At 37.8% G+C, this 15,692-nt stretch overlaps 4 protein-coding genes across 5 annotated transcripts; 2 read left to right on the top strand and 2 right to left on the bottom strand.

The window, feature by feature from the left end:
- The first annotated feature begins 388 nt into the window (after nt 1-388).
- Nucleotides 389-1,775, top strand: LOC106641249 (mitochondrial coenzyme A diphosphatase NUDT8). Its single transcript, XM_014355598.2, has 2 exons — nt 389-707; nt 991-1,775. Exons 1-2 carry the CDS (start codon nt 654-656, stop codon nt 1,660-1,662), a joined length of 726 nt encoding a protein of 241 aa, XP_014211084.2. The 5' UTR covers nt 389-653; the 3' UTR covers nt 1,663-1,775.
- Nucleotides 1,374-6,867, bottom strand: Scp1 (Sarcoplasmic calcium-binding protein 1). Of its 2 annotated transcripts, none has more exons than XM_089596456.1 (6): nt 6,725-6,867; nt 5,003-5,137; nt 2,876-3,042; nt 2,681-2,810; nt 2,490-2,593; nt 1,374-2,424 (listed from the first exon to the last, which is right to left on the bottom strand). In XM_089596456.1, exons 2-6 carry the CDS (start codon nt 5,052-5,054, stop codon nt 2,296-2,298), a joined length of 582 nt encoding a protein of 193 aa, XP_089452582.1. In that variant the 5' UTR covers nt 5,055-5,137; nt 6,725-6,867; the 3' UTR covers nt 1,374-2,295. The 2 variants fall into 2 exon arrangements, with proteins under 2 accessions (XP_089452582.1, XP_023245686.2); XM_023389918.2 differs by lacking the exon at nt 6,725-6,867 and adding an exon at nt 6,398-6,608.
- Nucleotides 6,868-9,369: 2,502 nt separating this feature from the next.
- LOC106641222 (leucine-rich repeat-containing protein 51) lies at nt 9,370-10,117 on the top strand. Its single transcript, XM_014355559.2, has 2 exons — nt 9,370-9,484; nt 9,636-10,117. The coding sequence occupies exons 1-2, from the start codon at nt 9,370-9,372 to the stop codon at nt 10,115-10,117; spliced, it is 597 nt and encodes a 198-aa protein (XP_014211045.2).
- Nucleotides 10,118-10,138: 21 nt separating this feature from the next.
- On the bottom strand, nt 10,139-13,726 carry LOC106641261 (cyclin-L2). Its single transcript, XM_089596970.1, has 4 exons — nt 13,260-13,726; nt 12,807-12,991; nt 10,843-11,427; nt 10,139-10,697 (listed from the first exon to the last, which is right to left on the bottom strand). Exons 1-4 carry the CDS (start codon nt 13,542-13,544, stop codon nt 10,472-10,474), a joined length of 1,281 nt encoding a protein of 426 aa, XP_089453096.1. The 5' UTR covers nt 13,545-13,726; the 3' UTR covers nt 10,139-10,471.
- Nucleotides 13,727-15,692: the final 1,966 nt, after the last annotated feature.

The raw sequence follows: 15,692 nt of genomic DNA, 5'->3' as shown, positions 1-15,692 counted from the left end.
TTTACCTAATCTTTATCTGCAGCATCTTGTGCGAAACATTTTTCTGTTAAGTAACTTTTTTTTTTTTTTTTAAATAATTGTTTTAGTGCTGATATCACTTGCTGGTATTACTGCGAACGGTTATACAATTAGCACCAGTCGCTGCGCCCCCAATTACTGCGTGGGTATATCCCATAAGGTAAGGTTTTCATGCTGAAGCCCTAGACCCAATTGCTGCGCACCAATCACTACGCACGACTACAAATTTGGTTTAGAGTCACTCAGTTAAACAATTATAAATGTCATGATGTAAAGTATGATTCTGGATTGATCGTTATTAATGTCCGTACGTGTTACAACATCCAAGCACCCATAATTTTCAGTCTGTTTTTCTTATTTTCAGTTACCGTCGAGTGCGCAGTAATTGGGTCATTTACCTCTATTACGGACAGTTGGAAATTACCAAATGTGTCAAGCTCGAGCTTTTATTCATTTATTCGTGTTATTCGTGTAATGTAATCAGTATTATATCAGTAAATCACGTAACAAAATATTGTTGTGATAACTTATGAAGTTCACCCTATGAATTGACGGAATTGTAGATTTCTCTTATAGATTTTAATGTAAAGGAATTATAGCTAGGGAATCTGACGCATACGGAAAATTTTTCACTGATGTTTCTAAGAACTCTACGAAGAAAAGCTGAGCTTTTTTCATCATCTTCGCTCGTAAGTGGACAAATTAATTTTTCAATCAACCTGTACCTTCGCAATGTGTGAGTGATATGATAAAGTACTACCTTTAAGTACATGACTCTCGTTAAAAGTAGCTCCTATGCCAATGGAATTTGTTTGGAGGTCATTGTATATTTTTCAATATCAAATTTTTTAGATTCGTATGTTTGACTCACAGTTGATCGAATTACATCAATTTGTATTATTTTTAATTGAAACGTGGCTCGGTGGAAATTTAACCAAAAAATGATTCGTTGTTTGCTTACATACACTCAAGTCTGGAAGAAAGCTCAGTTCAGCAGAAAAAGCCCTCCTTTCTCCGGAAGCACTACTTGATGGCAAAATTCGATCAGCATGCGTTGAGAGATTACAGAATGCTCAAGTGTTCAAGCCAAGCAAGAGTCGTGCTATTAAATCAGCAGCTGTCCTGGTTCCTTTGTGCATACACAATGGGAAAGTGGGACTCTTGTATACTTTGCGATCAACTAAAGTGAGCATGAATCGTGGACAGGTATCTTTTCCAGGTGGTATGAAGGACAAAAATGATGCAACTCTAGAGGATACAGCTCTGAGAGAAACAGAAGAGGAGTTGAATATAGCTAGGAGTGACATTGAAATTTGGGGTAGTGGAAATTTGATTGTAAGAAAGGAGATGGCTGTTCTGCCAGTATTAGGTTTTATTGGTAGAGTTGAGCCCAAGAGTCTGAAAGTAAATACAAATGAGGTTGAGAAAGCTTTTGTTCAGCCACTGGAGAAATTATGTGATCCAGCTCTTTGTGGTTATACACAGTTTAGGAATAATTACACAATGCCAGTTTATTTAGTAGACAATTACAAAATTTGGGGCTTGACTGCAGCAATCACTCACATTGTCATGCAGGCTCTTGTGCCCAAAGTTTACAAACATAACATTATACGATTAAATCTCGTATCAAGAGAGGAAAATTAATAAGAGAGATCCAAGACATCTTGATTTCTTTTATGTGTTCTTTAATCTAAATGTCCATTGACAAAGGAAAAAATTTTTAGTCTCATTTTGATTGACAATAGAGAACCAAATATCATGTAACATATAAGTATGTGTATATATATATTTATATAACATATTTTTATATTTAAAAATCATGACAATGTACAATTTGTATAAAATATAAACACTCTGTGTGTGTGTTGTGTAAAATTAAAAATCTCACTTGATAATGTTTCGAGATTTTTCAACTCTAATTTATATAATGGTTCTACAAATAAAGCGAGTAAATAAGTTATTTCAATTGGAGAAGGAAAAATACTGTGTGATACTTTGCTTTTCCATCATTTTTCCGTAATATTACGCTCAACAATCGGTTGTAATCTAAACTCCGGTCTTTGCCACTGAGCCGAATGCCTTTTTTTTGCTCTAGGCAGCTTATATACTCCAGAAAAATCATCATCGCAACTACCTATAATCATCTATATAGTTAAAATAAATTACATATCGTTCAGTGCGTTTTGTGACTCAGAGTATAGAGTGGTGTGAAAAAAAAAAAAAAAAAAAAGTTGTGCGCGTTCATCAATGTATTGTGTTGTATTATGGTCTAGCTGATCAACAGATATCGGGTAGGGGACCAAACAGATAAACCGCCGGATTCTGTTCGTTCGGATCGCCAAGGTACGCCGCGTAGAGCTCCTGGTAGCGCGACAGCGTCAACCCACCGCGTCTCTTATCGTCGTCCTACACAGCCAACAATGAAAATTGTTAAATTAATTGTTGTCGTTTTACTCTCTCCGTATGCTTACATTGACCAGCTTGTGGTAAGCTTCGTCGATGACCCCGACGTCGGCGATCGGAATCCTCGTGATGGAGTTGTACCGGTACTCCTCGATGCCGATCACTCCGTCTCCTAAACGAACGGGATGGATATAATATTACACAGAGCAGCTTTATCGTGTGTTAGTTAACTGACGCGTGAAAATTTTAAACGACAAACCGTTCATGTCGACGATTCTAAAGTGATTGTCGATGAACGATTTCATCGCTTGGGGAAAGTCCCCGTACGACTTGCCGACGCAGCACTTCTTCACCGCGTCTTTGAACTCCTCGTTTGTCACCATGCCGTCCTGGAAGCACATGTTTTATATTATATATGCTACACGACGCTTCCCCGTGTATACATACAACGTACTTTGTTGAAATCGGCTATCTGAGCTATCTCGTCCCAGAGGGCGAGCATGACGTGCACGTTGTCCTGATGGGCGCTGTTGTTGAAGACCCCCTTGCCCTCGAGTATCGTCATTTTCAATGCCATGCACTCAAAGTCGTTCTGCTCGAGGATACCGTTGCCGTCCGTGTCTGCACGAAATCACCAAAATTTAAGTCGAGTTAATTAAGACCGATAAACACAGAGAGAGAGAGAGACGGTCCATATGCTGCAGCGAAAGCTCTATCTTTACCCTTCTCGTTAGCGCGCATTCGTGAAATCATATTTTGATGCCGCGTGAATTGCACTTTTTGCACGCGTATTGTATGTACAATACCATATATTATAAATATATGCTTTCCCGTTACAGTTTTGATTAAGTGGCGATTCATTTATTCTCGTTAGGAGACGCGGGCGGGTGACAACTTGTTGAATTTCACGCGATTTTTTTTCTCTCTCTCTTTTCCACCTTGGACACCGGCCAATCGATCGGTTATTCATTTTACGGCTAAGCAGACATTTTGCCCGTCAAACGTATACGTTTATGAATTATTTGAATTGAACATGTTGTCCGCAAGCTTGTTGCTCGAATTTCGGGTGATTTTTTTTTTTTTTTTTTCATTCTTTAGTTGCTCGTTACTTATCAATAGTATAATAGGCAGGTAAGAACAAAGATTTCATGTATAAATCAACAATTTATTGTATTTTATCGATCACGTGGATTTTTCGTCGCCACTTCATTTACCCGGTAACCCAATAAAAGCGTTGCCGTATATAAAAATATATGGCACGTCCTTGCGACAAAAAAAAAAAAAAAAAAAAAGAACGGGGGGGAGAGGAGGCGCACTCACGCGGCAATAATGACCCTCTCTTTTAGGTGTAACCAAAAATATAACACGTACATTGTACTTAAATTAATCAAGCTTCCTTGGCGCCGCGTATTATCGATTGTATATACATTATGGACAGTCACCCTTTTCACACCGAGAACTTTGTGAGCGTTTTATGTATAGAAGCCCGACCTTTAATGCTTATCTTACTCTGTCCGATAAACTTTGAAAGAAAAAAAAAAATAATAATAATAATAAATACCCATACTCGCTCGCCGTGTGGTGGCGCAGGTCGATAAAGCATTTTACTCTATACGTATGTACCTCACCTCGATGCCCACCATTTTCATCATTACTATCACATGGTGTATATATATGTATATTAATTAAATGTAATGTATACAAATTAGGTTTCCCTCCCCGTACGTATAGGTAAGTATATTTTATTACATGTGCAACGAAAACAAGGACATTTATCATAACGCGGGAAGAACGTGATATCCATCCATTAATTTTTTTTTTTGATGAAGAAAAACCCACGTTTTTCCCCTCCCCCGAAACGGTTCGTGAAAAATGAACAAAACAACGGGCTAATATGAATATATTACAAAGCACCGAGACCAAAATAATTCCACGCGGCAGCGCTCGCGTCACGATTGTTTCCTAGAAAGAAAAAACAAAAATCTATCTCTTAGGTACCAAGGAGTGTCATCGGCAGATGTATATTAAAAATACAGGAATTTCCGAAAAATCATCCACAACATTGTAAATAGTAGGAAAAAAAAAAAAAAAAAAAAAAAAAAAACCGATTCATCTTCATTATACAGAGGGTATACAGTATGGACGCGGCGGTCCATCAGCATCGTTGAACCGCGCGTGAACTTGAAAAGCAGCGATAAACTTTGCTTAGGTGTACATAAATCGCTGCGCTTGACGATTTACGATCTCAGTCCGGTAGGATATATACATGCGTCGGGTCAAAGTCGCGCGTGTACCTATATATTATATGTACATGCGAGAGAGGATTCAAGAAAAGCCGCGATTACGAACTACAGCGGAGGGCGAAGCTTTGAGTAATGGACCGTCTCTTAAATCACACGTTTTCGTCCTATCGGAGTCAAAACTGCCCCCGCGCATCATAAATACACATTTTTACACGCAAAATCGCGCGTGGGATCGAAAAGTTTTTTTCATCTCCAGATTATTGTTTGGCTCGGCGGTTGGTAAAATCACTTGTTTTTTATTCGATGAATGGATGATATATATAACCATATATAATTACCGTAAAGGTATTTGACGACAAAGTTGCAACGATTGTCCCAGCTGTAAGCCATTATATCGCGATGACGAATTTATGCGCGTGCACTTGGCTACCCCGAGCTTTTGTTGTCTCAGTCAACAATTTGCAGCTAGTTCCCTATGAGAGAGCAAAAAAAGGAACATTATTTTTTTATTCTTTTATTTATATAATGTGTCTCATGATATACCTTGGGGGAGAAAAAAAAAGGCACCATAAAATTACAATTCAAATGGAGTTTTTTTTTACAACAAAATTAAGTATGCGTGAGATACAATGAGCTGGTTGTCTGTATAATTCCAAAGCAGCTTGTAAAATCGAAATCAATGAAAACACACGTAAAGGGGAAAAAAAAAAAAAAAAATAGTATATTACGCCACTAGGGCGGAAAGTGCTTCTTCCCGCCCGCGGGCGCACTTTCCGCCCGAGGGCCGAAAGTACTCGAAGGGCGGAAAGTGCGCTCAAGGGCGGGAAGGCCTCCGCCCGAGTCGCGTATCCTATTTTTCTCCTTAAGGGCGCAAAGTGAGAACGTATTTTGTCTGGTTAATGATCACTTCAATAGAAATTTAACTACAGGATTAAAAATGAAAAATATTTATTCAATGTCTATCTAATGTACACAAAGCTTATTTTGCATCAATTATTTAAAATTGAGTATGATTTTATTTTTATAAAATAATAAGACTAAAAAAGTAGTCGGTAAGGTAGGGAATTTTTTAAAATAAGTAAGAGTTAATTGTTAATAAACGAAAGTTCGTATCAAAGGTTGTGCGGGGTCCAGGGGCGGCAGCCCCTGGTGGGGGACCAGGGGGCAAAGCCCCCGGCGGGGGTCCAGGGGGCGGAGCCCCCGGTGGGGGGTAGGGGGGGCAAAGCCCCCCCCTCGTCCAAAAAATCAATTGATCGTTCGATTAAAAAAAATTTACAACCATTTCCCGAAAAAAAAAAAATAAATTAAATTAATCTAATCTCCCGAAAAAAAAAAACTTGGTGGAATGAGAGTATGAGTATCAAAAAATGGCAATCAGAGATATAATACTCCCTTATTGTAATATTATATTTTTTCTTAAGAAATTATACACAAAATATACTTATAATAGAATTTCATAAAATAATCAAGTCTTGTTTTGAAGATGTATAAAGAAAGATATTTGATAGATGTCGCATATAACATATTGATAATGTACAGCACCAACTACAAAATTTACTAATTTTTCTTATTTGCGGGCGGGAATGTACTTTCCGCCCTAGGGCAGGAATGTACTTTCCGCCCTAGGGCGGGAGGTTCCACTTTCCGCCCGTGAAATAGGCACTGAAAGTACTTTCGGCCCTCACTTTCCGCCCGAAAGGAGGAAAAATGTATTCTCCACTTGTTGCACTTACCTTTTGCGGCGCGTCACGCTATACGGTTTCGATGAAAAGCATGATCATCCGAATAAACAGAGATAAAAACAAAAATGACGGGCTACAGCTGCGGGGTGGCAAAAAAAAAAAAAAAATGCCGGTTAGGTAAATCGGCGGCAATATGTATTAGTCGCTCCCAACAAGTATGAGGTATCAAAAGGAGTGTAAATACCTATAAAAAAAATAAACAATTGAAAATAAGGGGGAAAAAAAAAGAACAAAATAACAGTTATAGCAATCGTCACAATTAATTGAAACACACACACACACAGGAAAAAAGAAGTAAGTGTATGAATGTAGAAGTACAGCGAGTCGGCTCGAGCGAAAGACGCGTCCCCAAAGTCGGGCTAAGCACTGAGTTGGTGCGACAGTCGAGTCCTATCCGAGGGAGCTAACTCGCAGGTATATAGGCATCTACGCGATCCCTCCGCGCGTGCTCTTCGGAAAGCCCTGCACCGGTGGTGTATGTTTCACGAAAGACAGAGGGAGGGAGATGAGTCGTCGCTCTCGCGGAAGAGTCCCCCGCCCGTCTAAGTTTAGCTTTTTCTTCCCTCTCCCTCGTTTGCGCGGACCAGAAAACGAGCGAGCCTTTCATAATATATACTGTATCATCATCACCGTTGCCACTTGTATACCATATACATATATATATTTAGGTACCTGCGCTCACCCGCGCCGAGGATGACCATTGAAATTCTCCACCCCCTGTATATTAACGGACATCGCGCTCACCCAAAACTCGATCGTCTTCTTGATTGTACTTTTACTGCACGTAATAATATATATATATATACATTATTACCATATACCTATAGCCCATCATTTTAAATTGACGCGCTTCGTACAACAATTATACCGGTTGTACTGTATACATAAATATACATATAAATTATTTCGCCCGGTAGGATCCATCGGTGAGAGAGAGAGAGTGGGACCATTGTCTCGATGCACAATAATAATGCGATCCATGTATCATCGGCATCGTCTATCTTTTTATTATATTGCATATACATATGGTATATAAGGACGCGAGGAATAGGATACAAGGACAAAGTGCTCGTTTATCACCGAAACCCCTGATGATACGCACTGCAGAGAGAGAGAGAGTGGATTCTTTGATTTTCGATTTGATATTGGGAATGTGCACGTATACCTAAAGCGCAGACACAGAGTTTTGCGGAGGGCCTTGGATATTTTACACGCGTTTGTCTTTACCTTGGCGCGGAGCGGACTATTATTGAACTTGACTGAAAGCTCGCTCGGCTTTTTTTTTTTTTTCACCTCGATTGTTGCGCGATCGTCATGATTGCAGTTACTTACCTCCTCAAGCGCACGCGTTATTAAAACATGGTTTTGGATTAAAAAAGCGATTCGAGCTGCTTATACACATATTTTGCTTTTTTCATCGAGCAACAATCAACAAAGGGTACCACAAATCCAGGGAGAATTCATTGAGCGAGCAATGAAAAAAAAAAATCCAGAGTTCTTCACACGGGTGATGATTGAAAAAAAGGCTTGTCGACTGAGTATGAGAGTGGAGGAGGGAAAGAGAGCATCGATAAGTCAAGAGGGGACGATTTTTATTTTCGACTTTTCCTTGATGGGTGTTTGGACCTTTTATTCGGTAATCAGTGGGTACACGCGCGTGTTTCTCCTCTCTACAATTACCTCGAAAATAACCGTATATTATGTGTTTATGTGAGTCTATTGGGGGGAAAAAAAGTGGGCCAGCTCATTGCGCGTCCTTGCGAGACCTCTTAAAAAGAGGAAAACCTGCAGTCGATAGTCGATCACCCGGTGTGTGTACCATTATAGCAACGTTTACACGTATATTTATTACAAATGCACGACCTCGAGAGTTTTTGGGCGTATACGCGTGGCTTTTTCGCTAAATTCTAATTTCGCCCCGACATTTTCCCACCTCTCTTTGTTCGAGTTCATTCATTCAACGCGTTTTGCGGGGTCCTTACGTTTGAGCGCGTCTCGATTGAATAGCCGCATTGTTCACGCGCTTCGTCTCTCATCTCTTTTCGTATGTATGCTATTTAATTTAATTATTCACTGAAAAACATGTGTACACACGTTTTTACACGCTCTATGATGTGAATTATTTTTTTCATGTCATTCAAGTCAAAGTATAAGTATGTACTTACTCTTACTTTTTTCAGTACCATTGTAAGTACTGATAATATAATATATTATAATATACACTGTGTGCGATTAATGATGATTTCTTGGAATCTGCGATTATGTTTAAATAATTTTTCCAACGCTACAATTCGAATGACGAATCGTGAGTTTTATTTGGCGTGTCGTAAGTATATTTCATCGATTTTTGAAAAATAAATCTCTGCCAAAGCCGCTCCGCGTGCGCATGTTGCAGTTGTTGGATCTTTGTTTGCTCTTCAATTTATGCGTGAAATAAAACGTTATTGAGCAACTTTTTGACCCGAGCATTTGATGCATTAGTTTCTCCGTACCCAATACTGTCAGTAGAAATATTCATCATTCGCGATGTATTTTCATCGCTGTGGGCTGCCTTTATTTTCAAACTAAATAGACATTGCTTTATTGCTATTCAAATGCTAACTACATAGATGCTTTTTTATTATTATTATTATTATTTTTTTTTTTTTTTTTTAATATTTTTCAGTTGGCACATTATTTATACGTGGCAATTGCATTGGTTTTTAAATGCATCAATGTAATAGACGAAATTTCAACAGTACATCAAGTTGCTACGAAAAATGTGTGTTTAAAATTCAATTTAGTCAAATGTGTGGAGAGAAAGAAAGGGGTTTCGTGACAAATGTCAACAAGACTGATTTTCTTTTATTTAATTTTGAATATCAAAAAGTAAACACACCTGTTTCGGATGTCATAAAGTTTTTACTCATCGTTTGTTATATATTCTCAAAAAAAAGGCCAATAATTGTATCAAAATTTCAAATATGGACAATGCAACTGCAAAAAAAATTTATGCAAAGTACCATCGCGTGGCAGATGAGGCGATGCACGTCGGGCCGCCCTTGGATTTATCTTTCAAAAACGCCAACTCATTGGACGGTACGATTACATAAATTTTCTAGTTTTCAAGGTTAAAAAAAGCATTTTATCGAGGGGGAGATTTTTTAAAAAGTTTCATTAAAATCGGAAAAAAATTTAAAAGTCTGTGGTAGCAAAATCGACTAACCAAATTGTTGCATTGCCACAAGAGAACTGCTCAATCGAAGAGTCCATGCTCATCGTACCGGAAAACGGCCGGAAAAGTCGTGCGAGAATCGGTACCTCACCAGTACCTTGTGGCTGAGTAACAACCTGTTCGCCTCGACCGCCAAATTGGAGGATTTGGCAAACAATTTCCTCGAGAAGCCACTGGACCTCAGATGGCTTGACCTTTCCTACAACAGGATACACAACCTCGACGACGATCTAGTGAAATTCAAGAGCCTGAAAATTCTCTATCTTCACGGTAACGCCATCAACGACATGAAAAGCATCGTCAAACTTCGTTACCTGCCCAATCTGAGATCGTTAACACTTTACGGCAATCCTATTGAGAAATCGCCCTGCTACAGACGATACGTGGTAGCTATTTTGCCACATATCTCGAACCTAGACTTTTCACCAGTCATCGATACAGAGAAAAAAAGGGCGCTGCCCACTGGATTTCACAAAACAATACGACCAGCTTTATAAATATAATATGTTTATTGTACTTTCTTCGTTATTTACACTCTCCTTTTAAAAATACAATGGTACTTTTTCAATTGTCTAAATTCTTTTTTTTTGTATTTTTCAAACAGTTCAATAGATCGTACAATTATCATAGGACTATCGTACTTCATAAAAAATAACTAAATTATATCGCACAACGAATTATGTTTGAAACGTTAGAGTAAATTTGTTCGTCCAAGCGGATAAAGAATACAATATTTACAAGTATGTGTGACGGCACTAACAATGCATTGCTAGTCAATGTAATTATAAAAACGATTTTAATATAAAATCTTGGTAAAGTCCATTATTAATGTGTTTTATTTTTTTTTAACATCAATGGCGACGATGTTTGCTGCGATGTTTTGATTTGTCGGTTTCGCGTTCCCGCGATCGACTTCTAGATCGGTAGCGGCTTCTCGACGATTTGTGGCTACTTGATCTATGATTTTTTTTCATTTTCCGTGACGTTTCGTGACTGTGAGATCTGCTTCTGCTACGCTTTTTTCGTTTGGAATGTTTAAGGACGTCTTCTCTTATGGGCGTGTTTGATGCCGATTTCCTGAAAGTAACAAGTTTCTTTTTATATATCTGTAAGTGTTAAGAGTTAGTTTTTTTTTTTTTTTTTTTTTTTTTCCAAATGCTTCACAAGTAAACATTGATTCGCTAACAAAATTATAAATTTTCGGTTTTATGGAAATACTCACTTTGGTGACTTTATCCTGTCGGGTGCCGCGTGAGAGCCGGTTCTACTGATGAATCCACTCCAGGCGTTGTAAGACTTGGGCAACGGAGGACTCGGCGTGTGTCCATCAGCATCAGTTGTTCTAGATTTAGTCCTAGCCTCTTCGTACTGCTTTTTCAGCTCCTCAACGCGTTTTTCCAAAAGTTCTGCCTTAACTTTGGGCCTAGTGTACAGTCGTAAGATGCGCCTGCAAATATCTCTGATTACATTTTCAGTAACTTCAAAAAGCCAATACCAAGCTGGCTGACTAGGCAGCGGCATTTGACGCTCGCGAGCGGCAAGGTAGATGCAAGCGCAGGCTACCGTTTCTGGCTCATATCTGAGAAATACGTCAGAACGTAGCGAGTCGTTCATATAATTCCAGCAGAGCTGCATGAGTTCTACGTTTTTTTCATAACCAAGCATCTGCAGATACATCACGATAATCTTGTGCGGATGTTTAACATGCACGCAGAAACCTAATTCCTTGAGCACCCGTCTTTCAGCCTTGATCACTTGACTCTTGCGCATTATATAGTTCTGGTCAAGTATCACCGGAGTTATTGGTCTGAAAAAGAAAGAAAAATACCAAGATATAGGTGAGACACGTTGTTTACCATCATAAATGTCTTAACACAAGGTGAGTCTGATATGGTGCTTCCAAGATACAGTAGAGTATATACTAGCAGTATCCTCTTGGTTTATTGTAAAACCTTGAAAAAAACTTGTTATTGTATAGTATGATTAATAAAATAATCATTAATTATACATAGATTATGCATGAGAAAAATACAACCTACACTTTACCAACTTTGGCTCTGACACAAACCATTCCTACATACACTGTTCAATACTATGTCACAGCTGTGTTTAGTGAACGAAATACGTTTGCATTATTATAATTAAACCTACAGACCTTGACTGTTTTTGAAAATACAATATTGCACTAAAATATTTGTATTCAACAAGGTGTCACATTGTCAATACCTATTTACGATTGCGGTTTAAAAAACAAGCAAATCTACAAATATTAATTACAATGCATATACTTACTAGATCACCATTTGCTACTCATAATTAATTTTTAATAAATCAATTTTAATGTACCTTCTTCTGTAGATTTTCTTTATTTTGAAATCGCGTAAGAAAATAATTAGAATTAATTTATTTAAAATTAATCGTGATAAGCATAGTAATAAATAAACATTATAATCAATAGTTGTAGAAGTGAAAAAAAAACTTACTTTAAGGGACCAATGAAATAGTGTAGATATAATTCCTGAAGATTTTCGACAAATAAATGATTACAATGAGAAACAAAACGTAAACATTGAATAAACAAAAGATTTCTGATCACTTTTGAATATGTCAACAAATACTGCACTTATTTTGGGTACACCAATTTTTCATTCTACTAATAATCTATGTAATACTGATATGCTAATGCCTACACCTTTGCAAACCATCTAAACACACAATTTTCAAATTATAAATTATTTCGCGTATATTCATACAGATTAGGTAATCTGTACCAATTGTCCTTTCAATTTTGGAGTTGTCAGGCAGTGCCTCCGACTGTAATCAAGCAAGCTGATCTTGAGTGGCTTGAGAACTTCTTTTGTTGCTTACATTTGTTTTTATACTCTGAACAATCCAGAGCACCTATGCAGAACTCACCCTGTTGAAAATCATTAATAAAATTTATATATGCACACACAGTGATAGTGGAAAGCCTAATGTAACTTTTAAAATAAGAAATAAGTTTTGACCACAAATAACGCATAATATATGACCTCGTGAGATTATATATTACAAGCAACTACTTGTGTTATTCCTCAATGGTTTTAACGCAAGCGAGCAATTGTTGAAATAAGATTTAATTTTTTTTTTTTTTTTTTTTTTTTTTTTTAAACTGTCCTAAAAATATGCACAAACCATGATACTTACTTTTGATTTGCTACTTGTTTGATGTGATTGAAGACATTAATAACATCCCGTATGTGCCTGGGATCTTCCTCAATTTTGCTAGCTAGACATAAACAAGCCATTGCTGTGGTTTCCATATCATGCCTGACTAATGATTTACTATAATAAAATCGTTGGAAAAGAACTTGTCCTGTGGCCATTGCAACCTGAAAACCCAAAGTCTCCATTTACAACCTATTCAAACCATAAAAAGAATAATTATGTAATTAACGTAAGAATGAACGACGACAAGTATTTTAGTGCAACGTAATTAATTTATTGAAAAATTGAGGTTAGGTAAGGACGAGGCACACAAATGGAGGAGTCGATGCTCGAAGGTGGTGCGCACACACTGGTGCAGATGATAAGCGAGTTACACGTGTACTAACCAAGATACTTGGAGGAACTGAGTGGGAAAAAACGCGGGTGGCTCACCTGGGGCAATTTAAGTAGAATGCCTGCGGTCTGAACGAGCTCGCATCCGAGGATCCTTAGATCGGTCTCTGTCTCGGCGTCCAGGCCATCGGCGCTCGACGGCGTCGTCATGAGCTTATCGTCGGACAACAGGCAATTCTTTAAGGTCAGTACTATCTTGCCGTAAGGCTTGCTTGTCGAACTCGGGGCTACCGATGGCTTTGTGGCCACCAACCCTGAGGTCTTTGCCGAAGCCGATATTACGTTGCTCATCGTCGAGTTTTCCTTGGTTGCACTACTGTTCATCCTGGCTGAGAGGATATTACGCGTTTATCGGAGTCAAAGAGAAAACACCACGGGACGCACGCTACACAATACACACGTATACCTGCGTATACTGCTAAAATGGACGATCTTGATGCCGCGCCATATGCGTTCAGCTTGGAATTCTCAAGACAACTGAAGCTGGCTGCTGCTGAGTTCGAACTGAGCGAATCCAAAACAAAATGGACGACAGGATAAGTATAGAGGGTGGGAGAGTGTGTGGGATTCGTGGCTGCAGGGCCAGGGAGCAAGGGGAGAGGGGGCTGGGGGCTGAATTAATATTATAGGTGGCGCATCAAGCACTCCAACAAATTTTTAAATTTTATTATTTTCATTTTCATATTTTTTTTTTTTTTTTTTTTTTTTTTTTTCAATAGCGGTAAATGACCCAATTACTGCGAACTGAAATGTTCGATTGTAGTAAATTTCTCATTTCTCAATGTTTTTCGATGTAAATTGAACCAGTTTTACCTAATCTTTATCTGCAGCATCTTGTGCGATTAAAACGACAAACATTTTTCTGTTAAGTAACTTTTTTTTTTTTTTTTAAATAATTGTTTTAGTGCTGATATCACTTGCTGGTATTACTGCGAACGGTTATACAATTAGCACCAATCGCTGCGCCCCCAATTACTGCGTGGGTATATCCCATAAGGTAAGGTTTTCATGCTGAAGCCCTAGACCCAATTGCTGCGCACCAATCACTACGCACGACTACAAATTTGATTTAGAGTCACTCAGTTAAACAATTATAAATGTCATGATGTAAAGTATGATTCTGGATTGATCGTTATTAATATCCGTACGTGTTACAATATCCAAGCACCCATAATTTTCAGTCTATTTTTCTTATTTTCAGTTACCGTCGAGTGCGCAGTAATTAGGTCATTTACCCCTATACTTGCTGAAGGTTTTAATTTTCACCATTACCTACAACTGATAAGTCATAAAAACGTTATTTAAAAGTTCACAACGACTTGAATAAGACAAATAAATTCATTTTTTTAGCGTTGGTACATTTTTCTCATGAAAGACAAATTAAACACACATATTTACGAGATATCCAATTGTTGATTTTTTTATTTGAAAGTCAAGTATTTCATAATTTTTTCAGTACATCTTTGAAACACTGATCTTACATTTTTTTCGGATTCTGCTTTGAATGAACTTCATTTTTGACATAAAATTTTGGAGTATCTTAGTAATTACACGTATGTGCGTACACAGACATGTTTTGGAAAGAAATTATAAAATGCAATATTTAGAGGTGAGACAAAGGATTATTTTTCTCCTAAAATTTAAGCTTAACAACGCTCGAAGGAATTAATGATTTAAGTATTATTTTCAATATCGCTATTAAGATTCTAAATAATCTATTTTCGGCTATTAGTGCTTCTTGAAAAACTGCAGAGGTACTTTCTTTTTTTGCAACGATTAATATACTTAATACGTATGCAAAATGAGAGTTTTTCAGATTTTATCACCCTTTTAAAGTTCAAAAAGTTTTCAGCTGCATTTTAATATATTGAATCGTCATTTTTGTATAATTTTATATTGTTTGTCCAAAACTATATTTTATGCGAATTTATATGTATACATATTTTTTTTCATTTAAATAGTTCAAAAGTATTTTTTATTCATCAATGGTATTAGTTAATTTTCATCCAAATCCAAACGAATCATAACTGTATGTGTACTAAGATTCGTTCACCTTACAATCCAGGGACGGTCGGGGAGACGAAAGACGAAAGTGAACAAGTGCTCTTCTCCCCTTCTCCGATCGTCCGCGATCGTCCCTGACCGTACGCGATGCGCAGTTGTACACGTTAGGTTAGGTTAATGCAAAAAGTAAGCAAACTTTTTTGTATTTGCACTTCTTTATTTACAAACTATTGTTTACATACAGCATTAACCTAACCTAACGTGTACAACTGCGCATCGCGTACGGTCAGGGACGATCGCGGACGATCGGAGGATCGGAGAAGAGCACTTGTTCACTTTCGTCTCCGACTCGCCCACACTGTCCCCGACCGTCCCTGGATTGTAAGGTGAACGAATCTCTAGACTTTGTCATAAAAATACCCTATATGTTTAAAATCGTTTTCAGTAGGTATGTGTAGATCCTAAAAA

Source organism: Copidosoma floridanum, unplaced genomic scaffold (assembly GCF_036245765.1).
Source record: "Copidosoma floridanum isolate Cflo_tuat_1 unplaced genomic scaffold, Cflo_Japanese_pri ptg000030l, whole genome shotgun sequence".
In the NCBI taxonomy this organism is placed as follows: Eukaryota; Metazoa; Arthropoda; class Insecta; order Hymenoptera; family Encyrtidae; genus Copidosoma; species Copidosoma floridanum.
This window is presented reverse-complemented; position numbering and strand designations above follow the sequence as displayed.